General features: G+C 43.9%; 1 protein-coding gene across 1 annotated transcript; it reads right to left on the minus strand.

Annotated features, from left to right (window-relative positions):
- Positions 1–1,147: 1,147 nt before the first annotated feature.
- LOC142748265 (peptidyl-prolyl cis-trans isomerase-like) lies at positions 1,148–27,854 on the minus strand. The gene is made up of 5 exons (XM_075855367.1): positions 27,659–27,854; positions 15,394–15,424; positions 14,594–14,682; positions 8,703–8,875; positions 1,148–1,731 (listed from the first exon to the last, which is right to left on the minus strand). Exons 1-5 carry the CDS (start codon positions 27,725–27,727, stop codon positions 1,581–1,583), a joined length of 513 nt encoding a protein of 170 aa, XP_075711482.1. The 5' UTR covers positions 27,728–27,854; the 3' UTR covers positions 1,148–1,580.
- Positions 27,855–27,930: the final 76 nt, after the last annotated feature.

Below are 27,930 nucleotides of genomic sequence, written 5' to 3' on the forward strand. Positions count from 1 at the left end.
AGCTCCCCCTAGTGGCAACTGCAGGAAAAAATAATTTTATCATGATTTACTATGGATGTCTGATGGGAACCAGGGGATTCGGAGCTCTTTGTTAAAAAAAAAAACAGACCCCAGGATTTATAGGAATTTTGAACCTATTTATTAAATTACATTTAATAAATGGCTGAGACTCCCACTAATCCCTGCACTAAGCAATAAAACAATATTACACAATACTATAACAATATAATAAATTATTGTGTTAACTATTAATGCCCCAGAGACCTTTAGGGATATTAGATATTAACTCACAACACCATGTATAATGTATATCAATAACCCTTCTTCACCTTAGACCACCAGAGGTATCAGGTATTAACTGCTAAACCACTCTAGACCACCAGGAGTATGACAAGAATCACTAACCCTGAAACCACCAGATGTAAATGTGTATGATGTCATTTATAAAGAAAGTTAACAAAGTCTTTATAATTTGGGACATTTTGCTGTCTCCGTTGCGGGCACCAAAGCACATGGAAACCCCCTTTAAATATCTTGAGTATGCCCCTGTCCCCATACTTGCTAACAATGCTGTTCCTCTAGAGAGGGCATTTCTGCACAGGTTCTTACTACCCAATATCAAAGGGCCCTCTCTCCCTCTTTTTCTCTTCGAGGCCCCCATAGCAGCCGCATGGACTGCCTCTATGGTACCCGTGCCCAATAGAGAAAGGAAGGCTAATAGCAAGTAATACACAGGTCTATAAATCACCTTACTTGCAGCAGAGCTCCCCCATTGCCCCCTCTTTTGCAGCACAGCTCCATAATTTCCCAAACGTATCACAGCCGCAGTTGCCCAGTAATCATAGTGGGGACTCTGGACACCTTTACAAGCCCGGCTTGTTTATTAGCATCAGAAAAAAGGAGCTTGTTCTCACAGTGTGCACATGGATAATGACAATGCTTCACCTCCTGGAAACATGGACCAGGGGACCTCATTACCCTGGCAGAAGCTGTGCTTCCTTCATGGTTTTGTCCATACTTGCCATCATTGTGATCATCTGTATATCACAAAGCCACTTGGTATACATTTACGAAACGTAGCATCATAGTTATATCGTTAATTTGGCATTTTATTTATACGTTTAAACATCAAATAAACATTGAATAAGAAAAAACCCTGAAATGGCTCTTCCAGACGTAAACAGTACACTTGCAAGGTATTGCTCCTCATACAGCGAGAGGATGGGAGACAGAAGGCTTCCTGACGTCATGCATGTATGTGAGTCCTGAATGCGAAAGTCGTCAAGACTCTAAAAGATATTTTAATAAGCAAAGTAATGTGACTACTGAATGGCTGCTACACGATCAGCTGTACTAAGGCTGGTATGGCTAGGACTCAGAGTTAATGTCATTGATAATGGCAATGATGTAGTGTTCAGTCCTAGCCACACATCCCAGAAAACTAGGATATGGTAGAGAAAGGAGCATATGTCGATGAAAAGCATTATGGTCTGCTCTTTTACATGTTGAATGCAGTAATGCCATGTATGCCAGTCATACGGTATAGTTGGTTATTCTATGTGTGGTTTAATAGATGTTTTTTAAGCAGTGGGTTCATCTTCTAGAACCCCACAATGAGCAATAACAATCTTCTTGCTGGTCTTTCCACTGTTGGAACCGTAACTTTCCATCTTCTTTATCACCTCCATCCCTTCAACTACACTGCCAAACACCACATGTTTACCATTCAGCCTGCGGACAAGAAGAGAACAGTGGATTAAGAAGAGGTGGAGAATAATATTGGTGCAAGATATGAGGATCTAGAAATACACTTATTGACCTCTTAACGCAGAATGACGTACATGTACGCCATCTGCAGGAGCTAGTGCCTACAGAATTCTGAACAAATACGTCATTCCGATCACTGTGGGAGTCCGGCTGTGACTGAGAGCCGGCTCCCGCTGTTATGGCTGGGATTGGAGATAACTCCTTTGCCGGCCGTTTAGCCACGGGCAGTTGAACTGCCGTGGCAGCCGGGAGCCTAACATTGGCCCCCAGGCCTGCCATTGCTGTGTGGCAGAGGCACAGCCCTAAAAGATTGCCTGCCAGCTTTAGGCCTGCTGGAAACGTTGCGTATTCACTGCAGGATTTACAACAAGGTTTTTCATGCCTAAATTCCGCAAACATAATTTGACATGCTGCAGATTCTGATTCAACAATGCAAATCCATATCTGCACGTCTTTTCTGTGGATATTTTATTGCAGTGTAGGGATTTGCTCAAATCTCATTGACGTTGCTGCTACTGTAATATGCTGCAGAATTTCTGCACAGAAAATCTGGATGGGAATTCAGCAGAAAATATATAACATTTGCTGGAGGATTCACACATGGCAAATTTTGTTGCAGGTTTGTTTAGGTTGTTTTTGCAGCAAGCGCATGGATTTCTGCAAGTTCAATTGAATGGAGTTAATTCATAGTCGCAGAAATTTCTAAAATACAAAATCTGCCACGTGTGAATCCAGCCTTATTTACACAGTGAAGATTTGATGCAGATTTTGCATGGATTTTTTAAACCAAAACCAGAAACGGAACCTAAACAGAAGAAATATGTGAAGGAAGACCTTAAAGTATGTTCCCACAGGCATGATACTCTGTAGGAATTTTCGCAACAGAATTCTGTGCGGAAATTCTGCAACTTTTAGGGCATGACAACACGTGGCGGATTTCCTCCGCAACTGTCCGCATCAATGCCGCACAGAATCTGCGTTGCAGATTCTGCTGCGGATCTGCACAAAATGTGCAGTAAATTGATGCGGACTAGCTGCTGCGGACTGCGGGAAAAGTGCTTCCCTTCTCCCTATCAGTGCAGGATAGAGAGAAGGGACAGCACTTTCCCTAGTGAAAGTAAACGAAGTTCATACTTACCGGCCGTTGTCTTGGTGACGCGTCCCTCTTTCGGGATCCAGCCCGACCTCCCTGGATGACGCGGCAGTCCATGTGACCGCTGCAGCCTGTGCTTGGCCTGTGATTGGCTGCAGCCGTCACTTAGCCTGAAACGTCATCCTGGGAGGCCGGACTGGAGACAGAAGCAGGGAGTTCTCGGTAAGTTTGAACTTATATTTTTTTACAGGTTGCTGTATATTGTGATCGGTAGTCACTGTCCAGGGTGCAGAAACAGTTACTGCCGATCGCTTAACTCTTTCAGCACCCTGGACAGTGACTATTTACAGACGTCTCCTAGCAACGCTCCCGTCATTACGGGAGCCCCATTGACTTCCTCGGTCTGGCTGTAGACCTAGAAATACATAGGTCCAGCCAGAATGAAGAAATGTCAAGTTAAAAAAGCAAGACGGATCCGCAGCACACATAACATGTGCATGACAGCTGCGGACTTCATTGCGGAATTTAGAATCTCCATTGAAGTCAATGGAGAAATTCCGCCATGAGTCCGCCACTGCTCCGCAACAGACAGAGCATGCTGCGGACACCAAATTCCGCTCCGCAGCCTATGCTCCGCAGCGGAATTTTACGCCTCGTCTAAACGAACACTGCTAAATTAAAGTGTAAGTCAATGGACAAACGGCTCCGCTGCGGATTAACGCTGCGGAGTGTCCGCAGCGGAATTTAAGTGAAATTCCGCCACGTGTGAACCCAGCCTTACAGTCGCAGCAAAGTGGATGAGATTTCTGCTAATCTTAGTGACACACTGGAAAAAAACCACTGAAAAGTCATGCGGAAAGTGTTCTGTGGTGCAGCTTTTAAATCCACAGAATGTCAATTTATGCTGCATATTTTGAGCGGAGAAGCTGTGTGTTTGGGCCATAGACTTGAATACGGAGCATAAATTCTGCACTAAAATACGCAAGTTGAGTTTTTTTGCAGTTTGTACAGCGGAAATGCTGTAAAAACTACTGGAAATCCGCAAGTGCACATAAAATTTGCTTCAATCAATGCTTCATTCTAAATCCGCAGGTAAAACTGATGATTTCCACAGCTACATTGCGTTTCTGCAGCAATATGCGCAGAAAATTAGTATTATTTACTGCAAATTTTGTGACTGATTTTCCTGCGTTTTTTTTAGATTACACTGCAGATTTTCCGTTGTGGAAAATCTGCAGTGTATCCTGGCTGTGGGAACATACCCTTAGGCTAGATTCACACGAGCGTATGAAACCTCAGACGTCAAAAACTGCTGTTTTTTCACCTTCGAGGTGCATCCGTGCTGCACCTCTGCTGGATGTGTTATCACGCATCCCCCATAGACTAGAGGCAGCTATCTGTACCCTAAATAGAGCAGTATGTTCACTATATACATTGTGCAGATGCTGACATTATACATATTATAAAAAAAAATAAAAAAAATCAGTGGTTCAAATCTCTCAAATTCACTTTGAATTTCCGGACACAAAAAAATCAGGTCGGAAATTTCAGTGTTTATGCCATGTGTGAACATACTCTTAGGCCTCATGCACATGGCTGTTCCCGTAATCACGGGCCGCAATTGTGGGCACGGCCGGCCACGGACAGCCCCTTGCATTTTCGACCCGTGCTCCCATACAAAGTATGAAAGCACGGACCGTAGAAATCAAAAGATAGGACATGTCCTATCTTTTGCGGTACTCTTCTATGGGCCGGACACCTTCCCGTAAATAAACGGGAAGGTGTCCGTGGACAGTAGAAGTGAATGTGTCCATAATGCGGACGATTTGTACGGTCATGTGCATGGTGCCTCACACTAACAGGCAGTACTGCCTTGGTATACTGAGTTTACGAAAGCATTATATCAGCGATCAAACAATCGCATTGTGTAGTCCTTAAATAATTTGAAAAATTTCAATAAAGTTTCTAAAAAAAACTGACATCATAAAAAAACAAGCCTAATACAGCTACATCGCCGGAAAAATAAAAAACTTATAGCTCTCAGAATGCAAAAATAAAAAAACAAAAAAGAATACTTGGTCCTTAACCTCTTCACGCGCTGCGCCGCAACTGTACATCCTGCAGAGGGCTTGCCTCCCGCACCAGAACGTACAGTTGCAGAGCGGTTCCCGGCGCACACTGTTCTAACGGACAGTGTCCGGGAACCGGGAGGTCAGCTGTCCCCAACAGCTGACACTCCAGTCTTGCCGGTCAGCGGACCATCGCCGCTGATTTCGTCAATTAACCCCATTAATGCGGCGACCGATTGCGATCGCCGCATTTAATGGGTTTGAAGCACATCGGCAGCCCCCACTAAGTGATTGTGGGGGCTGCCGATGCTTGTCGTGGCAATCGGAGGCCAGACAATGACCTCCGGGTTGCCATGTACGGGAGCCTCGGAGGAGCAGCCTCCGGCCGGTCCTCCGGGGCTTGCTGTCAGTGTGACTGTCACGTCAATATTGCAATATTCATACCATCCGCTGTGCATTAACCCCTTTGCGCACTATGACTTAATAGCACGTCATGGTGCAGGGGTTGATGTATGGAGCGGGCTCATGTGCTGAGCCCGCTCCATACGCTGCGGGTGTCAGCTGTGTATTACAGCTGACACCCAGGACTAACGGACAGGAACAGCGATCGTGCGGTTACAGAAGCCTGTAAAAATAACAATATACTGCAATACATTAGTATTGCAGTATATTGTACCAGATATCCAATGATCGCTGGTTCAAGTCCCCTAAGGGGACTAATAAAATGTGTAGAAGAATTAAAGTTATTAGTAGTGAGAAAGAAAAAAATGTAAAGTTAAAAAAAAAAACTTTTCCCATTTTTCTTCTAAAGTAATGTAAAAAATAGACAAAATTGGTATCGCTACATCCGTAAAAGGCCGAACTATTACAATATACCATTATTTAACTCGCACGGTGAACACCGTAAAAAACGTAAATAATTTAAACCGCCAAAATCGCTGTTTTTTTTGTCACCCTAGCTCTCAAAAAAAAATGTAATACAACTTTTTGATCACTTTTAATGTACCAAACAATTGTACCAATTTAAACTACAGCTCGTCCCGCAAAAAATAAGACCTCCCACCGTGGCTCAATCAACCGAAAAATAAAAATGTTACGGCTCTCAGAATGTGGTGAAACAAAACTATTTTTATTTTAACAAATAGATTTTTCTTTGTAAAAGTAGTATAATATTTAAAAAAAACGATATAAATTTGGTATCACCGTAATTGTATTGAGCCGTAGGCATAAAGTAAAGTTTTAGTTTTTATCGCACGGCGAAAGCTGTAAAAACGAAAACCCCAAAAAATGGAATCTGATTTTTTTCAAATATCAGCTCGCAAATTATTTTTTTTCAGTTTCCCAGTACATTGTATGGCACTTTAAATGGTGTCAATAGAAACTACAATTCCTCCCGCAAGAAATAAGCCCTCACACCACTCTATTGACGGAAAAAGAAAAAAGTTATGGCTCTTGGAAGGCGGAGGTGAAAAACAAAAATAAGAAAGCAAAAAATCTACTTTTTTTCTCCTTTATCCCTTGTGATATTCATTTTCGCGGCCTAATTCTAATAAATTCTGCAAAAAACCTGTGTGGTCAAAATGCTAACTAAACCCATAGAAAAATTCCTTGAGAGGTGTAGTTTCCAAAATGGGGTAACTTTTGGGGTGTTTCCACTGTTTTGGTCCCTCCAGGGCGTTGCAAAAGCGACATGGCACCGAAAACCATTCCAGCAAAATCTGTGCTCCAAAATCCAAATGGCGCTCCTTCCCTTCTGAGCGCTGCCATGGGTCCAATCAGCAGTTTATTACCACATATGGGGAATTGCTGTAATCGGGAGACATTGCTTTACAAATGTTGGGGTGAATTTTCTCGGTTATTCCTTGTAAATATTAAAAATGTCTATGTTTTTTCAGAAAAACAGTAGATTTTCATTTTTACAGACTAATTACAATATATTTAGGGAAAAACCTGTGTGGTCAAAATGCTAACTATACCCCTAGATAAATTCCTTGAGAGGTGTAGTTTCCAAAATGGGGTCACTTTTGGGGGGTTTCCCCTGTTTTGGTCCCTCCAAAGCGTTGGAAACGCCACAAGGCACCTAAAACCAATCCAGCAAAATCCGTGCTCCAAATTCCAAATGGCGCTCCTTCCCTTCTGAGCCCCGCTGTGGGTCCAATCAGCAGTTTATTACCACATATGCGGTATTGCCTTAATCAGCAGAAAATGCTTTACAAATATTGTGGTTCTTTTTTTCCTTTATTACTTGTAAAAATGTAACATTTCTATGCTTTTTCAGAAAAAAAGTAGATTTTCATTTTCACGGCCTAATTACACTAAATATTGCAAAAAAACCTGTGTGGTCAAAATGCTAACTAAATCCCTAGATAAATTCCTTGAGAGGTCTAGTTTCCAAAATGGGGTAACTTTTAGGGGGTTTCCCCTGTTTTGGTCCCTCCAGGGCGTAGCAAACGCGACATGGCATCGAAAACCAATCCAGCAAAATCCGTGCTCCAAATTCCAAATGGCGCTCCTTCCCTTCTGGGCCCTGCTGTGGGTCCAATCAGCAGTTTATTACCACATATGGGGTATTGCCGTAATCGGGAGACATTGCTTTACAAATGTGGGAGTGCATTTTCTTCATTATTCCATGTAAATATTAAAAATGTCTATGTGTTTTTTCAGAAAAAACTTAGATTTTCATTTTTACAGACTAATTCCAATATATTTAGAGAAAAACCTGTGTGGTCAAAATGCTAACTATACCCCTAGATAAATTCCTTGAGGGTGTACTTTCCAAAATGGGGTAACTTTTGGGGTGTTTCCACTGTTTTGGCACCACAAGACCTTTTCAAACCTGACAAGGTGATTAAAATATATTCTAAAAAAAAAAAGGCCCAAAATCCACTGGGTGCTTCTGAGGCCTGTGTTTCAATCCATTAGCACACTAGGGCCACATGTTGGAAATTTCTAAAAACTGCAGAATCTGGGCAATAAAATATTGAGTTGCATTTCTCGGGTAAAACCTTCTGTGTTACAAAAAAAAAGGTATTAGAAATGAGTTTCGGCAAAAAAAAAAAAATTTGTAAATGTCACCTCTACATTGCTTTAATTCCTGTGAAACACCTAAAGGGTTAAAACACTTTGTGAATACTGATTCGAATACCTTGAGGGGTGCAGTTTTCAAAATAGGGTGACTTCTGGGGATTTTCTAATATATAAGGACCTCAAAGCCACTTCAGAACTGGACTGGTCCCTGAAAAAATGGCCTTTTGAAATTTTCTTTAAAATATGAGAAATTGCTGCTAAAGTTCTAAGCCTTGTAACGTCCTAGAAAAATAAAAGGACGTTCAAAAAACGATGCAAATATAAAGTAGACATATGGGAAATGTTAACTAGTAACAATTTTGCTTGGTATTACTATCTGTTTTACAAGCAGATACGTTTAAATTTAGAAAAATGCTAAGTTTTGCAAATTTTTTCCAAATTTTGGTGTTTTTCAGAAATAAATACCAAAATTATCGACCAGATTTTTTCAGTAACATAAAGTACAACATGTCACGAGAAAACAATCTCAGAATGGCTTGGATAGGTAAAAGCATTCCGATGTTTTTACCACATAAAGTAACACATGTCCGATTTGAAAAAAGCGGCTGTGTCCTGAAGGCCAAAACAGGCTGGGTCCTGAAGGGGTTAAGGACAAACATAGGCCTGGTCATTAAGGGGTTAATGGCAAGCAGTTGCATTTTTATAGAACAATTTCGTTATGTCTTCCTAGTTTTTTTTCTTCTTACCAGTCAGCCTTGATGGTTGAGATGAAGAACTGAGAGCCATTGCTGTTGGGCCCTGCATTTGCCATAGAGAGAACACCTGGAGTGCTGTGTTTTAAAGCGAAGTTCTCATCTTCAAACTTACCACCATATACAGACTTACCCCCGGTGCCATTATGATTGGTGAAATCGCCACCCTGGAATGAGGGTAAAAATAAAATAAAGAGGAACGGGTAGGAATATATGTAATTCTAGTTGTTATAGAGGAGAGGAGGAAAAGATAGAAGAACCCACAAAATGTTACAAAATTAGGACAGATTTGTGACACTGGGAAATGGAATTCATAAGAGGATAGCAAAAATCAGAAAAAGGGGTTGTCTGTTGTCCTTAGGATAGTCCATCAATGATTGGACCTCTGGGTCCCCGACTGATTAGCAGAATGAAGGGGCCTCAATTTTCAGCGGACGCCACCGCCCCTTCATTGTTTATACAGGCACAGGGCTCATCTGTACAGGCAGCTGATGCCTGGTACTACAGCTGCAGTACCAGGCACAGCCACATTCATATGTATGATGCTGTATCTTTGTAAACAATGAAGGCCCCTTCATTCTGTTGATCGGCGAGGGTCCTGTGGGTCGGACCCCCATCGATCAAACATACTAGGGCTAGGTCATACATTTTTAAGCCTTAGTAAACCCCTTTAAGCTTGTTTCACATTTGCAAAAATCCAAGTCTGCAAAGAAAAGGGGGCTAAACATTTTCAAAAGAAATGTGAAAGACTGCTATCTAAGTATAAGAAACGTTTAGTTGCAATTCTTGTTGGAAAATCTGGCGTAATCAGTTAGGGGGCAGTTACTTTTTTCATATGAAGGATATGGGGGTTGGACAAATGCTGTAACAATTATATGTAAAAATATATGGCCATGGGTGACGTGTTGTCCTTGGTATAGAAAAAAAAACAGTGTATATCATAAAGGCTCTCAAAAACATAGAATACTTGCAAAGTGTGGAAAAAGGTAAAACCTGGAAGATGCTTGTCACAAGAGTGAACAATGCAGGAGAGTATATAGTGATAAACTATATATACAACATACCTCCCAACCATCTCAGATTCAGCGGGACTGTCCCCGATTCCAGGTGGGTGTCGCAGTGTCCCGCGCGGCCGGTGATATGTCCCGTTGTCAACTCTATCTGCGTCTTCAGGATGAAGTTGAACCCAATGCTGAAGCAGGGAACTGTCAGCTCCCTGCTTCAGCATTAGTACAGAGGACTCCCCAGGCACAGCGCTACTTTAAGCGCTGAGCTAGGGAAAGCCCTTGACGTCACTGTCCATATATAGACAGTGATGTCAGTGGCTCTTCCTGGATTGCAATTCCTGGCCAGAGAATTGCTGACGCCCTGCCTGGGGATTCCCATCCTAGAGGAAATACCTGACGTCACTGTCCATATATGGGCAGTGACATCAGGGGCTCCTCCTGGAGCGGAATCCCCGGCTACAGCGTGGCCGATGCTCTGGCAGGGGATTCTGCCCCTACAGGGAGTCCCAATGGCTTCAGGGGGGGTAGTGCTAGCTACAGGGCACACTGTGACGCTATCTACATGGGCACTGTGTATGGGACTATCTATGTGGGCACTGGCACTAGGGGTAGCTAAGGGGGAATTATACTGTATGGGGGAGCTAAGGCAGCATTACACTCTATGGGGCAGCTATCGGGCATTATACTGTTTGGGGCAGAAAAGGCGGCATTATACTGTTTGGTGGCAGCTATGGGGGCTTTACAATGTATGATGGTAGCTAAGGGGCATTATACTGTATGGTTCAGCTATGGGGACATTATACTGTACGGTGGCAGCTAAGGGGGCATTATATTGTATGGGGCAGCTATGGGGTCATTATACTGTATGGGGGAGGTTATGGGGGCATTATAATGTATGAGGCAGCTTTGGGGGTATTATACTGTATGGCGGCAGCTAAGGGGGCATTATACTGTATGGGCAGCTATGGGGGCATTATACTATATGGGGCAGCTATTGGGGCATTATGCTGTATTGGAGCAGCTATGGGGCATTATGCTGTATGGGGGAATTTGTGTAGGCATTATACTGTATGGGGGCATTTGTGTGGGTATTATACTGCATGGGGGCATAAGGTGTGGGCATTATCCTGTATGTGGCAGCTATTGGGATATTATACTGTATGGGGGAAGCTATAGGGGCATTGTACTGTATAGAGGCAGCTGTGAGGCATTATACTGTATAGGGGCAGCAATGGGGCATTATACTGTATAAGGGCATCTAAGTGGTCATTATACTGTATGGGGAGAGCTACTGGATGAGGCATTATTCTGTATGGGGCATTTGTGTGGGCATTATACTGTATGAGGCAGCTATGGGGGCATTATACTGTATGGGGCATCTATGGGGGCATTATACTGTATGGTGGCAGCCAGAGGGCATTATACTGTGTGGGGGCAGCTATTTGGCATTATACTGTGTAGGAGGCACTATGGGAACATGATACTCTGTGCGCTGAACCTGGTGTGTATGGGCGGGGATTGAGCGGGATTAGAGGCACGGCTTAAAAGGCTACGCGTGCCGCATCAGTTGTCCCTCTTTGCGATACTTGAAAGTTGGGAGGTATGTGAATAATATTGCTGGCACTATTATATGACTACTGTGGTTTGCACGATTATGTGGACACTATGACGCTATAAAAGGAAGGCTGAAGTTGGCAAAATTATATGGGCACTATTTTCACTATGGCCAGTGGTATAATTAACGCTGTAGCAGCCGTAGCGGCTGCTACGGAGCCCGTGGCATGAGGGGGCCCATGCCGCTAGCTCTGTCGCTGAAAGGCGCTGATTGACGGGGCAAGTCATTCTGCCCTGCCAATCAGTGTGGGAACGGGATCAGGATGAATATGTAACGTTTAGGGTTTTCAACTAGAGGGGGAGGTTGGGGGCGCTATCTACAAGTGGAGTGTGACACTGCCTATAGGCGGGGCTGTATGGCACTGTCTTCAGGGGGCTGTATGGCACCATCTACAGAGGGCACTATCTATAAGGTGGGGCTGCGTGTGGCACCTGGGAGCCCAGTCAAGAGTTTGCTATGGGGCCCAGTCTTTCCTAGTTATGCCCCTGACTATGGCTATTACTATTCTTTGGGTAATATGGAGAGCACAATATTGTTCTCAACATGACTGCTGCTATTATATGGGCACTAATATAAGTGGTATTATATGGACACTAGTAGGCTGATTCTGCTACATGAACACAGATATGTGTTTGGCACATTTGTGTGTATTGCTAGGACTGCCATTACTTTGTGAATGTAATTTGTACTATTTTATGCTCTTTTATTGCAGGCATTTCTTTAGGAACACTGCTAAGGCTGCGTTCACATATCCGTTAGGGCTCTATTCTGACGTTCCATCTGAGCTTTTCATCAGAATAGAGTCCCAACTGACACAAACGGAAACCATAGACTACGCTATTGCTTCCGTCAAAACGATGGAACCTTTGCACAACGGAGACAAACAGAAACCATTGGTACCGGATCCGTCGCCATTGAAATAAATGGTGATGGAAACGGAAACCTTTTGTTTCCGTATGTGTCAGTCAGGGCTCTATTCAATGATATAGCCTCGCACAATTGTACTGGTAGTACTTTATGGCTGTGACTATTGTTTGGGCATAACTGTATGATTGCATTACCATGCTGGTACTCTTATTTGGCCTACTATTGCATTATTACAACTGTATAGATACAACATAGCTGTCCAAGCACAATGCGGCCCTAGACATCTCTGGCGATTTATCTTTAATGAGAAAGGATTGGGCATGTGGAAATCAAACATGCCTAATCCTTCTTCTCCCCCCCCCCCCCCCCATATCTGCCGACCAGGTCGTAGAAATCCAGTCATAACAGGACCATGACAATTAGTCATTGTCCTGACTTGATTACAAGAGAGTGAGACAGGAGATACTGTCTTTGATCTCCTGTCTCCACACTCCGCAGGGGGCCGGAGAGGTGATTGGGGATGTATCCTGTGGGGCACGAGTGCACCACAGGACATCCCCCACTGATTAACTTACCTCCCTCCCCCCGTGCACTCATGTATCTGCCGGTGACGTCATATCATCGCGCCGACACATGTGAGCCGGGCCTGGCTCAGGAACTTGCGTACCAGCGAGGTTTAAATAGTTCTGAGCTGGTACGTCCGCTCTCTCTTGTTTCCTGCTCCCCAACACAGACCAATAGACTGCCTTATACCAAGGACCCCATGCTCCGCTAAGTATCTTCCCTCTCTCTCTCTCTCCTACACTTCTCTAACCCCTACTTTCCCTGGTACCTGTTTTCCCGCACATTAACCCTTTACCACCATTTACCATTTACCTGCCTATACCCTGGTAACCCTTTATCCTCCACATCCCTTGTTAACCCTTAGTGTACAGGTACAGTTATAGTTAGGAGGGAGTGGGACAGAAACAGTGAGCCTGTGTGTATTGTAACGCAACTCATCTATGTTTAGATAAGTGGGTGGTGGAATATAATAAGTATTGTGATACCTTGTTTATAATACTGTGCCACGTGTAGTTTCAGTGTATTCAATACATATTAATATTAGTATTGGGATACACTAATACTATACTGTGATTATTTACTGTGTTCATGTGTTTGGTGTATTTTATATCTAAGTGTGATGACTGTGTGTAATAATAAATATTACCTTTATTTACTATACAGTTGTATACACTTACTTAGCAGCAAAACAAATAGATTAACATTAATACAAGAGAAAGGTAGGGAAGCTAGGCATAATCCTAGTAACCCTGATATAAAAGAGGTAGTAAAAGTGGGCGACACAAGCCCATTGAAGCGCACTATTTTACCAGCACCTTTTAGTAGATAGCTGACTTTTGTCCAATATGTATGAATTCTAAGCTGTTGGACAGCTTTATTATAATATTCCCAGTTTTTTCTGTATTCTCATGTTTGCACTAAAAGATAGCAGACAAGCGAAAAATACAAAGATTCAGGTTTTAAGAGGTGAATGGTGCAGTTTTTGGATGCTGGTTTGATGAGATGTTGACCCAGATGGCCAGTAAAAAATAAGGAGGAAAATTAGAATGATCTTATAGTAAGAGATTGATATCGAGGTGGTGATCGTGAAATAACAAGATAAAATGTTGAGATGAAGGTGGTTTTACCACGCTTTAAGGTACACACAGTTTTGCAGTATTACAGGCAAACTAAATTTGATTACATTGGGATAACTCAAATGTCAGACAATAAGTCTATAGGATATAGGTTTTCCGTTTTTATGTTCCGTCATAGGAACAGAAAAAGTCAGAAAACGGAAGTCCCGTATGTGTCACATGACGGACACCAACGGTGCCCGACGCAACCCCTTGACTTTAATGGGTTCTGTCCAGTTTCCGTCATGGTGTCCGTAATTTTACCAGTCAACATAGTGCTGCATGCTGGATTTTGATAGAATCTGTGACAGAGGCTGCTAACGGAGCTTTCGATGCAGATGTGAACAGAGCCTCAGTGGTTATTGCTAGTTATAGACAGAAAAGCTTGGGAAGAGTCGAAAAGTCTCAAAGACAGTGACATACCTGTCATAAAGCCAAGACACTCAATTTCTATATAAATGGCTCATTCCTATCCTTGTCCCTAGATTGGCCGCACTACCATCACACAGAGACTATAGTGCTACCCACCTTGAGGGAGAGAGGAGCAAGGTCACAAACCAGCAAAAAGAGGGCAACTCCCATAGTCATTTGGTTATGTCCAGTGCTGCCCTCAACTGTGTATGCCCGTGCTTAAAAGGAGAAACTATGTAAAGATGAATCAGGGTAGCTGTAAAGTATCCATCACATATAAGGAGAATTAGGTCACGGGTAATTTACCTGGCACATGAAGCTAGGGATGATGCGGTGGAAAGTACAGCCCTTATATCCATAGCCGGCTTCGCCCGTACAGAGTTTAAGGAAATTTTCTGCAAATAGACAAGAAAGAATATAGGCCTTTAAGGCTGGAAAGACATGTTTTTGTTGCAGTTTTTGATGCCTTAAAGGGTTATTCTGATAATCATTATTTATCACCTATCCACAGGATAGGTGATAAATATCTGATCGTTGGGGGTTTGACCGCTGGTACCCCCTCTGATCATGAGAACGGGCTTACCTTGTCATAACTGGGAACCTCATACGAATGGAGCAGTAGCGCGCATGCTTGACCACCGCTTCATTCATTTCTATAGGGCTGCTATCTTCGGCAGCCGCATAGAAATTAATTAAGTGGTGGACAAGAATGTGCACTACCACTAGGGCAAAGTGAGCCCGTTATCTTGATCGGTGTGGGTCCCAGCGTTCGGACCCCCACTGATCAGATATTTATCACCTATCCTGTGAATAGGTGATACATAATGTTTATGGTAAAACCCCTTTAAAGGGATACAATAAACTGAGTTTTAAAAGAGTAACATGCCAACATGACAACATATTGCAAAGGTGATGCATCAAAAAGGGATGTAAGACTTTATGTTGGGTTTAGTACCAATGGTGCAGTATGTTATCACCTATACAGTACGTACAAAGTTATCTTACTACAACTAACAGTAGTTAATGCACATTTCTTGTCTATGGATTTTTCTGCACCACTGCACCCTGACACCACTGGGGATCAAATACCTGAATGCGCCACTTACCTGCAGTCTTGGGCACTACATCGAACCGGAGCTAAGGAAAGATAAGAACACAGATTAGTCCAACACATTCTTATATACAGTATATACAGATCTATGACTGGAAAACACAAAAGCTATTATTCATTAATTGTTTTCTCTACACCGAGGCCCCATGCACATGACCGTGCCCGTCATCACAGGCCGTGATTGCGGGCATGGCCGTAAATCGCAAAAGATAGGACATGTAAACCCCTTAACCGGGTTGTTTTGGGCCCCTATTTTTTTTTGCATTTCCACATTCCAAGAGCCATAACTTTTTTTTAAACCCATCAACGTACCTTTTACTATGATGGTCTGTTTTTACTTCTGGACAAGTACTAGCTTTTATTGGCATTTGGGGTTACATATTATGTATTGATTAACTATTGATTTACTGGCCCGCAGCAGTGACCTCAGTGGTGTCGACACGTCACCACTACAGCCAGTGAATGGCTGCAGCAGTCACATGTTGTGTCAACACGTCATCGCTAGAGCAGTAAGAACAGAGACCGAAAGGGAACAAGGGAAGCGTCAGCACCAGAGTGGCAGTGGATTATTTTATAGCATTATACGCTTTTTGTAGAAAATGTTACGTGGCTGGAGAAATCTTCAGGTATATAAGAAATTTTTCTAGGATCCACAAATCGCTGTGAGTGTAACATTGTAAATGCAATTGCTTCATGGTCTGGAAAATAAACCCCCCATCTAGAATTCGGTGCCCGGCCTCTATACGCATGTGGCTACAATTTCATGGCAAGTAAGAACAACATATAACAATTTGATTTTCCAAGACGAGTAGCACAAAGTCACACGAACGAGATATCGGCGAATAATACTCAATATCGAAGCGTGTAAAGGCACCTTTAGTAGACTTTACCACATTCATCTTGGCATTGAGCATTATTGCTGTATTTTTCATACCACTTCATCCATACAAAGACATAAATTGTTATGATTCATGAAAAATATATGGTGTCCAAGTAACATGATTGATTTTTACTAGGAAGTCACTTCTAATTTGCATGTTGGATGTACCATTGGGGTAGTCATAAATCATATTAAATTCAAATGAAAGTTAGCAGTAGTGTACGACAAAGATCTGTATTGGGCCCAGTTATTTTTCATTTGTATTCTGTAGTGTTCTGAGATTGACAGCTCAGCACTGAAACTGTAGGTCCTGTTATGTCACAGCCCTGCGTAGGGAGATCACCATTATAAAAGGGTTTTTCTTACCATAAATATTGGTGGCATATTATTAGAATATGCCATTAAAGTCTGGTAAGTGAGGGGCGAACACTGGGACCCCCAAAAATGCCAAGAATTAAGGGGTTGAAGCTATAGCTAATGTTCACAGGCCCCTTAAAGGGTGACATTTATATTTGAAAAGCAGTGATGACAGTCCTAGAGAAACGTATTTAACCCTATGCCACGACAGCCATTTTTATTTATTTATTTTTTTTCTCGTTTTTTTTTTTCTCCCTGCATTCCAAAAGCCATAACTTTTTATTCTTCTGTCGATAAAGCCGTATGAGGACATGTTTGATGCGGGACCAGTTGTAGTTTTTCACGGCACCATTTATTGTACCTTATTGTAAAGTTCTGGGATACTGAAAAAAAATGATTCCTCAACTGTCATTTTGGGCTTTGTTTTTTTACGGCGTTTAACGTGCGGTAAAAATGACATGTTATCTTTATTCTGCGGGTCAATCCAATTACGGCCATACCAAATTTTTTTATTTTTTTTATGTTTTACTAATTTTACAAAGAAAAAACTATTGTTTTGTGTCGCCATATTCTCAGGGGCATAACTTTTTTATTTTTCCGTCAATTGAGCAATGTGAGGGCTTGTTTGTTTGCCGGAATGAGATGTAGTATTTATTGGTACCATAGGGGTATATGCGATTTTTTTGATCACTTTCTATTCCAATTTTGTGGGAGGGAAGGTGACCAAAAAAAAGCAATTTAGGCGGTTTTATTTAATTTTTTCATAGCGTGGGTTAAATAATGTTATATTGTAATAGTTCAGACTTTAATACACGCGGCAATACCAGTTGTATATTTTATTTTTTTTTGCATTACTTTCGGGGGAATGGGAAACGTTTTTTTTATTTTAATTTCTTTTATATAAAAAAGCCTTTGTTTTAGGCCCCATGCACACGAACGTATTTTTGCGGCCTCAATTCACCCGCAAATCTGCGGGTGAATTGCGGCCCCATTCATTTCAATGGCCCCATGCACACGACCGTGGTTTGCACGGTCCGTGCATGGCCCAGGAGCCTGGACCGCAAAAAGAACGGACGTGTCTTATTACGGCCGCATCTTGCGGCTCAGGCTCATATAAATTAATGCACGCGGCCATGTGCACGGCCTGCGATTTTCGGGCGGCTCGCGGGTAACGCTCCGCAGACGTCCGAGCCGCAAATTACGGCCGTGCACACCACTATGGTCGTGTGCATGAGACCTAAATGTTTTTTATTAGTTCCACTAGGGCACTTGAACAAGCGATTGCTGGATCGCTTGCACAATATACTGCAATACTTACGTATTGCAATATGATGTGTTTTTTACAGGCTCCTATTAAGCCCTGCCAAAGCACACAGTTGGCAGACTTGCGGCAGACGTGTGGGGGGCCTACGGACTGAAGGCTTAGATCCCGTGGTCACTATTGACTGCATGTTAGAGGTAAAGTGCCTGGGATTGGAGTTATCTCTGATCCCGGCTATTGCAGTTAGGTGACGGCTGTGTCGGAGTTTGTGATCCCGCTCCATAATCATACTTCCCGGCTATGATGTAACTGTACAATTTCGGCAGGGCTGGCCGACCAACTAATGTGTATGGTGGCGTACTGACTCTCCCCAGACCGCAGATGTAGGGGGACAGAAGGGTCAGTCCTTTTTTTCGTAAGTGGATAAGCAGCTGCCAGTAGGGTCTGGCAGCGACTTTTTCCCTTCCCCCTATTGAAAACACATGGAGCGTGCTTATGTATGGGAGATTCGGGAGGAATAGGAGTTGGCCAAATTATCGACAGCTATCTGAACTGTATATACATAATGACCTGATGATGGGACCAGTTCGGTCCTGAAACGCATTGTCTTTACTAATAAATTGCATATGACTACAGAAAAAGTTTGACTTCTTCGTTCACAAGCCATGTCCCGATTTTCTGAAGTGTATGGCCAGCTTTACATGTGGATTTTACTGCTGATTTGGCTGTAGAATTCACCCATTGCATAGAAATGGGTGAAATCCTCAACATATAGGGCATTAAATCCATCCGGATATTTCTATGCAGCGTGTGAATGAAGTATTTTAGAATTCAGGTCTTAGACTTGCACTCTGTAAATGGACCTCTTGCACAGACTATGGTAATGTGCTGATGGGTATTCACTACAGCATGTCGTAGACAGTGACTGCATTCTGCAGCGGAGGAATGTGGTTTCTGTGCAGCTTTGCGGGCTTATTACTGGAATTTTACCAGGTTCGAAAAGGCGCAATTTTAATTATATTACATTGTGTAATTGCCCATAATGCACTTCTCTAATATAACTTTAATTAATGTTACTGCTGACCATGTTTCCAGCGTGCACATGAAGGGACATGTCTCCCTGGTGATGACATATTCTGGGTGTGTTGCTTTGTCTGAGTCAGACGTTCGCACATCTTGCAGTCCTGCGTTCTGCTCCCACACATAGTGATGTCATAACTCCTCCCACAACAGATTTCGTGCTATAGCAGCAGCATCCCTGGGGCGACAGACCCTGCAGTGGGCTTAAATCCTGCAGTAAACTAAAAGGAAGCAACTGGCTCCATGCAAAGACTTTTCACACTGTCGTTATTTATTTCATTATTTCCCATTATTCTCGTATATTCTGCAGCAGTATACACGAGGCATTCACTCACATCAGTCCCTGTCCCCAGTAGGGCTCACTGGCCAGTTTCATAGGAAGCCATTTGACCTATAAGTATGTTTTTGAACTGTGGGTGGAAACCAAAGAATTTGAATGCCTTAAAAATGTATGCCAACCAGACCTAGATGCACGCAGCTGTATATGGTGGCTATTATTTAACCCCTGATCTGCTGGCACGTTAATCCTTGGATTCTAATGAAGCATGCTGAGGGCAGTGGGATTTTAAAGCGGCTCCAATGTGGCTGGTTGAGGATTAGTCAGATTTGGGACATAATTCCTTTGTCCCTCGTTTAAATCAGTTGACATCTGCTTCAATATAATTGCATGTCCTATTTGATGCCTATATTGAGAATACACCAACAATAGATTATTGGTCCTCTGTTTTAAAATCTTCATTACTTTACTTTATTAGTTGTCATGGAGTCATTATTGACAATCTTATTACAGTTTATATAATACTATGGGGCTTATCCAGAGGGGTAGGTAAAAGCACTAATGCAAAACCTATAACAGGGCCCCTACCTACCATATATCATTTATAATACTGATGTCTTCTTATGCGGGTGAGGGACTTTTGGGCCCCCTCTGGCTCCAGGGCACGGGTGTGACTACTACCTTTGCACCCCCATAGCATCGCCCCTGGGCTTATATACAAAATGTGTCATGGGAGGGGGAATGTCCTAATTCATGCTTTAAATTTGACATCTACAATTGTACCATGTAGCGTCCACGGTTGCGGACCGTCGGGATTACTCATGCCCCGACGGCTGCGGCGATGGATCTGTGAATGCTGGCCCGCATCTCCTCCCCAGGAGACGCCAACGCTCACTTCCGCTCCGTTCTGCTGTGTCCCGTAGGATGCACGCGTACGCTCGTGCCCAGCCTTAAAGGGCCAGTGCGCGCGCATGAAAATAGTCATCAATTAACCCATGATCACCCTGGACTATAAAAAGGGCTCTGCCCTTTCACTCATTGCCTGAGCGTTGTTGTGTTTACCCATGTTAGTCTTGCAAATGGTCCCTTAGTGTTATCCTGTTCCCAGTGTTCCCGTACCTGCTACCTGTATCCCGTGCTACCGTTGTTACTGTGCCTTAGAAAGTTGGAGTCATGTTGTGCCATCGGTCATGCCTGCTGTGTTACACCACGCCTGGTGTCTGCTGCCAAGGTCCCATCTGAGCCTAGCCATTACTACTGTCTGAACTGCTACAGGTACCCTTGTGCTTGGACTATATAGACATTGTCTTGGTACACTGTTTGGCCAGCTGCTATCCCGCTACGGTGGTACGGCCCAGTGGGTCCATTACCACAGATCGTAACAGTATGCTCAGGCCATGGACCCTGCTGGTCAACCCAAGACCGTGACGACATCACAAGCCATGCAGGCGGATATGCTAGTCTGCCAATTACGGCAGGACCAACACCTCCAGGTGGTGAACGTGAGGACCTGCATGGGATTTCTGAACCAGCGCCAGATCCACTTCAATGCCAGAGCATTTCCTATTGATGGCACAAGGTACGCATTTACAGTCTCACTCCTTATTGGCAAGGCCCTAGCATGGGCAAACCCTATCTGGGAACGTCAGGGACCAGAGACCCGTGACTTCCAGTGTTTCCTACAGACTTTTCAAATGGTATATGAGGAACCAGGATGAGTCTCCTAAGCAGCTGCATCTCTTCTGAACGTTCACCAGGGGGACACCTCTGTCAGCGAGTACCCCATTCAGTTCCGCACCCTGGCGGCAGAGCTGTCCTGGAACAACGAGGCCTTGGTGGCTACATTGTGGCAGGGACAATCTCCTAAAATTAAAGACGAGCTTGCCGCTCATGATCTGCCACCTACCCTGGATGACCTCATACTTCTAGCCACCCGGATTGAATTGAGGATCTGGTAGCGATCCCAAGAGGTTTGTCGGGAGAGAAGATTCCCTAAGCTGGCTCCTATCTTCCAGCAATCCCTGTTGCTCTCACCAGTTGTCCCACCCGAGGAGCCTATGCAGGTGGACCGGCTCAAACTATCTGCCCAGGAGAAACACCGCAGACGCACTTCAGGACTTTGTTTGTATTGCAGCCTCGAAAGGCCATGTTGTGCGTTTGTGCTCTCAGAAGCAAAAGAAACTCCAATGCCTTGGATTGGTTGGAGAGACAACCCTAGGGGGAACGGCGCTAGATAGAAAGTCATTCCCATGACCATATTATCTGGGTCTCTGCATATCTGCACTCAGGGTCCGCAGCAAACTTCATCCAGAAAGACCTAGTGGATCTTCTCCAGTTGCCCACAGTCGCTCTGGAGACGTCTTTGGCTGTTGCCTCGGTGAATGGACTGCCTCTGCCTGACCCAATCCTATCTGAAACCAAGCCGCTGAAGCTCCAAGTTGGAGCCCTTCATTCAGAACTAATTTTGTTTCTTGTTTTGCCTAAAGCCGTCAATCCTGTCCTACTGGGCCTGCCTTGGCTCTGACTACATGCCCCAGTTCTTTACTGGAATTCCGGAGAAGTACTCCAATGGGGCTTCAAATGTCGCAGCCGCTATCTGTTACAGATCCATCTTGTCTATCCTGTCATTGGCAGGATTACCCCCTCATTTCTCTCAATTTGCGGATGTCTTTAGCAAGAAGGAGGCTGAGACGCTTCCTCCACACCGGTCTTATGACTGCCCCATTGAACTGGTTACAAATGCATCCCCTCCCCTTGGTCGAGTGTACCCTCTCTCCTTGCCAGAGACTCAGTCTATGTCGGCCTATATCAAGGAGAATCTGGAGAGGGGTTTCATACAAAAATCCTCCTCCCCGGCCGGGGCCAAGATCTTCTAGAACAACCACACATGTGAGTCCACCACCTCCACACCATTCTACATAGTCTACGGCCAACATCCACAAATTCCTCTTCCTGTTCCGGCTACATCCCTGGTACCTGCAGCTGACTCTGCATTTGGAGATTTTCTACAGGTCTGGCAGCAAACCCAGTCCTCTATTCTGCAGGCAGTCGATCGCATGAAGCGAAAAGCAGATGCTAACAGAAGAGAGCCACCTCTGTATCTTCCAGGTATCAAAGTCTGGCTATCTTCAAGGAATATCTGGCTGAGGGTGCCGTCATACAAGTTTATTCCCAGGTTCTTCGGACCCCTTGAGATTCCACAGAAAATCAACCTTGTCTCTTACAAGCTTCGGCTGCCTCCTACCCTCAGGATCCCCAACTCCTTTCATGTGTCCCTCCTGAAGCCTGTGGTTCTGAACCGCTACACAAAAACGCCTAGCACTGCAGTTGCTCCCACTGGTTCTTCCGATGTATTCGGGGTTATGGAGATCCTGGACTTCAAAAAAGTAGGAGGAAGAACATTTTATTTGGTGGATTGGAAGGGGTTTGGTCCAGAGGGGAGGTCCTGGGAGCCAGAAGAGAACTTCAATGCTCCTGTCCTCATTAAAAAGTTCCTCTCTTGCTCTGGTCCTAAGAAGAGGGGGCGTAAGAGGAGGAATATTGTAGTGGCCGCGGATCGTCGGGATTACTCACACCTGACGGCCACAGCCATGGATCTGTGAGCGCTGGCCCGCATCTCCTCCACACGAGACGCCGGATCTCACTTCCGCTTCGTTCTGCTGTGTCCCGTAGGGTACGCGCGCATGCTCGTCCACGGCCTTAAAGGGCCAGCGCATACCCACAGATCGTGACATACCAAATGCAAAAACACAATCTGGGACATTTTTAATTAGCTGTCATAAGTGGTCTCCTGTGAGACATAAACATGATTCTTCATTAGACATTTTTATTAAACAAATCTAGTCCAGAAGATAAACTATCCGCTCTCCCTTCTTATTTGTGTGCATGGGACGCATATTTAGACTATTCCACATCTACTTATATTGTAGACTACAATAAGCAGAGAGGACACATTTAGATAAAAGGGAGGGGGATCAGATTCCTTTCCCCAGGAGCTTACAATTTATTAGTAATGTGTAACTGATAGCAGAGGTGGAGGTATCATACAGCTCACACTGACATGCCTTGATCCCTGAAAAGAATGCATTTGCATTATACCAAGGCTTAACCAGCCATGGGGACATCCCTGATAAAGGTTAGTTGAGCTGAAAGGATAGAATTTATTTGTCTTCTGAAGCATTATAGGATTTAGAGCTCTGGCATCATCTTCGTTGCACATTTGACTTTGTATTAAGTCCTGCCGCTATGGATCATTGTACCAGACACAGAAACTATTATTAGATAATGCAAAGTTATTTATATAGACCTTTCCTTTTATTTTTTATTTTTTTGGGCAGTATGTGGTCCTGCGTCCCATTGTCTTCATGTTGTGCATGTTAAACTATATCAAATAAAATAAAACTGCCACTTTGTTGTATATATTTTAATCATGTATTTTTCCTCCCTAGGGCAGGGACACATAGCAGCCACGATGTAGCCAAATAACAGACTGGCATGTGGTTTAACAACAAATCGTCGTGTTTATACAGGTAAACCGCAGTTTGACCTGCAAAAATGTGCAAACTTTTAAAAAACTCTCCAATTTGTGGCAAAACTGTGTGTCGGCTCTGTATTAGGCCGCATTGCAGACGCACCCTTTTTGTTTGTCCCTACCCTTAGTCCTGTTTCGCTGCTGGGTGTATTTGTTATTAATGTACAGAATTTTGTGATTAATTAGTAGATTCTGACTACAAGCAGTCTCTCTGTAGTCAGGTTTTATCAGTAGAAGATATCCTAAGGTTTGATTCTCACATCGCTGACGCACCGCAGCCAAGGTGCGCCAGTCATGCAGCCAAAACTGACATGTAGATCGTCACAGTTTTCAGCGTGATTGCAGGTTAAAGAGCTTTCATTGTTAATGGACAAGTAGTAAACTGCTGTTTAGCTGCATTACTGCGTGGCCATTAGCATGAAAGTGGTTTTACCTCTAAATGTTGGAACGGTTTTGGCAGCGATTGTTCGCCCCAATAAAGCATCTGTATGTGTAAACCAGCCTTCAGGCTCGCCAACACACAGACTGTTCCCTCTAGTGATTGATCCTGTCTCAGATGTCACACAGCAAACTGCAGTGACTGAGAAGAACCATCTCAGCAGCAGTGAGAAAGGGAAGACTGAGGAGGGGTGGGAAGAAGCTGTCTCGGAACAATCTCACGTAGCAGGAGGGAGGTATGTGCCATATCACAGTTATCTGAGATAAAGCAGTGATCACACATTATGGGGGAGGGGAGTGTTTGAAGCATGTACCACTGAAAAGGAACACTAACTAGGCTCTAATTTTCTGAGAAGGTACAGTGCCATTTGAAGAGCCCGCAGAATGACACTTAAAGGTACAGCCATAAAGGGGCTGACACATATCCAGTAGTTAGTGGGAAAAAATGTGCTAGGGAGCGGGAATATTTATTACTCTGTTGCATGCTCGTCTGGCATGCTATCACAATTTTTGGCAAATATCGCACAATAGCTACATTGTAATCTGAGCCTAATAAATGGGATTTCCCCCGTGGTATGTCATCTGTTACATTAGACACAGATTATACTGGACTAAATGGTACCGTGGAACGAACAATGAGATGGTAATAGACCTTACTGGTTCTGCTGGCATACAGTGACATTCACAGTTCAGTAACTGCAATGCAGACAGGACCAGAATGTCACCAGGCCTTACTCAATAGCTTTTTCAGTTTCCTGCACTATCTTCATAGTGGTGCTGCGGAAAGCTTGCATGCTCTTAAATGCAGTTTTACAGAGGTACAATGGTTCCACTCACTATATATTAAACCTGATTATAGAGAAAGACTCAGTATTGAGAATTGCCCCAGTATAAAGATGACATTGTGTAGATAATCAGTACCAAACAATCTGCTTTTTCTCCCATTGAAGTTGCTTTTACTGCTTATGCATTCCATCATGGGATGTTTCAGACCGAGTCGTGTGACACAGAAGGGTGGACAGTCCCGCTCTGGACAGCTGCCTCATAAATAACTAGTGCCCATGTAGCTATCCTAGTTATCCACTGTTACTTATGATGGAAACACCATATGTCATTCCTTTGCAAACAGTAAAGCTCTTGTTGGAAAGCTTTGACCAGACTATGAGATCCACAGAGAATGGGCATGATGGAGCTGTCTGGCTTGTGATGTCGGATAACAGGTGGAGCAAGGGTGTATGTTCTATTAGCACCATAAAGCCAGACCATGTGGCATACTGTGGGGGCTGAGGGGAGCAAGCACCATAGAGATAAATGTAGCGTACTATGGGGGCTGAAGGGAGCAAGCACCATAGAGACAAATCATGTGGCGTACTGTGAGGTCTGAGGGGAGCAAGCACCATAGAGACAAATCATGTGGCCTACTATGGGGGCTGACGGGAGCAAGCACCTTAGAGACAAATCATATGTCGTACTGTGGGAGCTGAGGAGAGCAAGCACCATAGAGACAACTCATATGGCGTACGGTGGGGGCTGATGGGAACAAGCACCATAGAGACAAATCATGTGGCGTACTGTGTGGGCTGAGGGGAGCAAGCACCATAGAGACAAATCATATGGCTGGCTGAAGGGGCTGACGGGAGCAAGCACCATAAAGCCAGACCATGTGGCGTACTGTGGGGGCTGAGGGGAGCATGCACCATAGAGATAAATGTGGCGTACTATGGGGGCTGAAGGGAGCAAGCACCATAGAGACAAATCTTGTGGCGTACTGTGAGGTCTGAGGGGAGCAAGCACCATAGAGACAAATAATGTGGCCTACTGTGGGGGCGGAGGGGAGCAGGCACCATAGAGACAAATCATATGGCATACTCTGGGGGCTGATGGGTGCAAGCACCATAAAAACAAATCATGTGGCCTACTGTGGGGGCCGACGGGAGCAAGCACCATAGAGACAAATCATATGTCGTACTGTGGGGGCTGAGGAGAGCAAGCACCATAGAGACAACTCATATGGCGTACGGTGGGGGCTGAGGGGAACAAGCACCATAGAGACAAATCATGTGGCGTACTGTGTGGGCTGAGGGGAGCAAGCACCATAGAGACAACTCATATGGCGTACGGTGGGGGCTGAGGGGAACAAGCACCATAGAGACAAATCATGTGGCGTACTGTGTGGGCTGAGGGGAGCAAGCACCATAGAGACAAATCATATGGCTGGCTGAGGGGGCTGAGGGAAGCAAGCACCATAGGGACAACTCATATGGCGTACTGTCGTGGCTGAGGGGAACAAGCACCGTAGAGGAAAATCACGTGGCACACTGTGGGGGCTGAGGGGAGCAAGCACCATAGAGGCAACATATAAGCAGACTATGTGATGGTTATGAGGCTGACTAGAGATAGTTCCAACTCAGGCAAGTCCCACCAGTCCTCGGGTTGTTGCGGTGTAGAACAGCACAAGTTTGCTCTCACAAACATATTTGTGTACATGTTGGGGGCCCAAGAAGAGTTTGTTAGATGTAGGTCACCATAACAGCAGTTACAGAAAAACCTTGAAATAGTAAAACAATAGGACTGTGTGAAATAACATGGAAAGCTAAAAATGGTCCATTTCCACAAAATATAGTATTTATGCAGCCTTTTTCTGTTTAAGTTACTTCCATTATGCATATATATGTAATACGCATGCATCTGATTTTGGGTACTTGGGTTAACAACTAGTGGCTGGTATAGATTTATCCTGGCAATAATTGAAAACATCGTGTTATAATGAATGACTCCTCAAAAGCACTCAAGTAGTGCGTAATCCTTAAAGAAGTGCCAAGGCTATGCCAGGCACGCAAATAAGCTGATGAGAAATGCATATTGTGTGTTGTCAGGAAGACATATGTGGTATAGAATGATAATTTTTGCCTACTTTAGATTGAGTGAACATGATTTTTAACTTTTATAGGGGAAGTATAAATTTATATAAGCAAACAGAACTAGAAATCGAGTATACAGAACAATGTAAACATAGTACATCCACGTAGTCAAGCAAACAGATCTACAAAGCATATCCAAACATACAGGATATATATATATATATATATATATATATATATATATATATATATACCTAAGCATCTACACATACAATAAGCTGTGCAGTTCTCAATGCATAAGGTATAAAAAACACCTTATTGTTCTTTTAACAAAACCATAAAATAGCCCAATAGCCCCACTGTATATCCCCATGCCCAGTAGCCCCACTACATATCCCCATTCCCAGTAGCCCCACTATATATCCCCTTGCCCAGTAGCCCCACTATATATCCCCTTGCCCAGTAGCCCCACTATATATCCCCTTGCCCAGTAGCCCCACTATATATCCCCTTGCCCAGTAGCCCCACTATATATCCCCATGCTCAGTAGCCCCACTATAGATCCCACATCATACCTCCATCACCACTCGTCCCAGGGTGATCCCATCTGCCGTTATGTTAAAGAATACCCGTTTATTCTCCATAATGAGGTCTGGCACCTTGTGAAGTCTCTGAGATGCTGAATTGGGGTCTCAATGTCCACTGCCTTATATACATGGACATACTACTGCTTGCTTTGTCAATCACACACAATAATAAAAAATACCTCCCTCCCCTTCCCCCTGGAGCAATGAACCCAGGAATATTTGATACCAGCTCAGTATATTCCCCTTCTAATCCCGTTGGA

Source organism: Rhinoderma darwinii, chromosome 3 (genome assembly GCF_050947455.1).
Source record: "Rhinoderma darwinii isolate aRhiDar2 chromosome 3, aRhiDar2.hap1, whole genome shotgun sequence".
In the NCBI taxonomy this organism is placed as follows: Eukaryota; Metazoa; Chordata; class Amphibia; order Anura; family Rhinodermatidae; genus Rhinoderma; species Rhinoderma darwinii.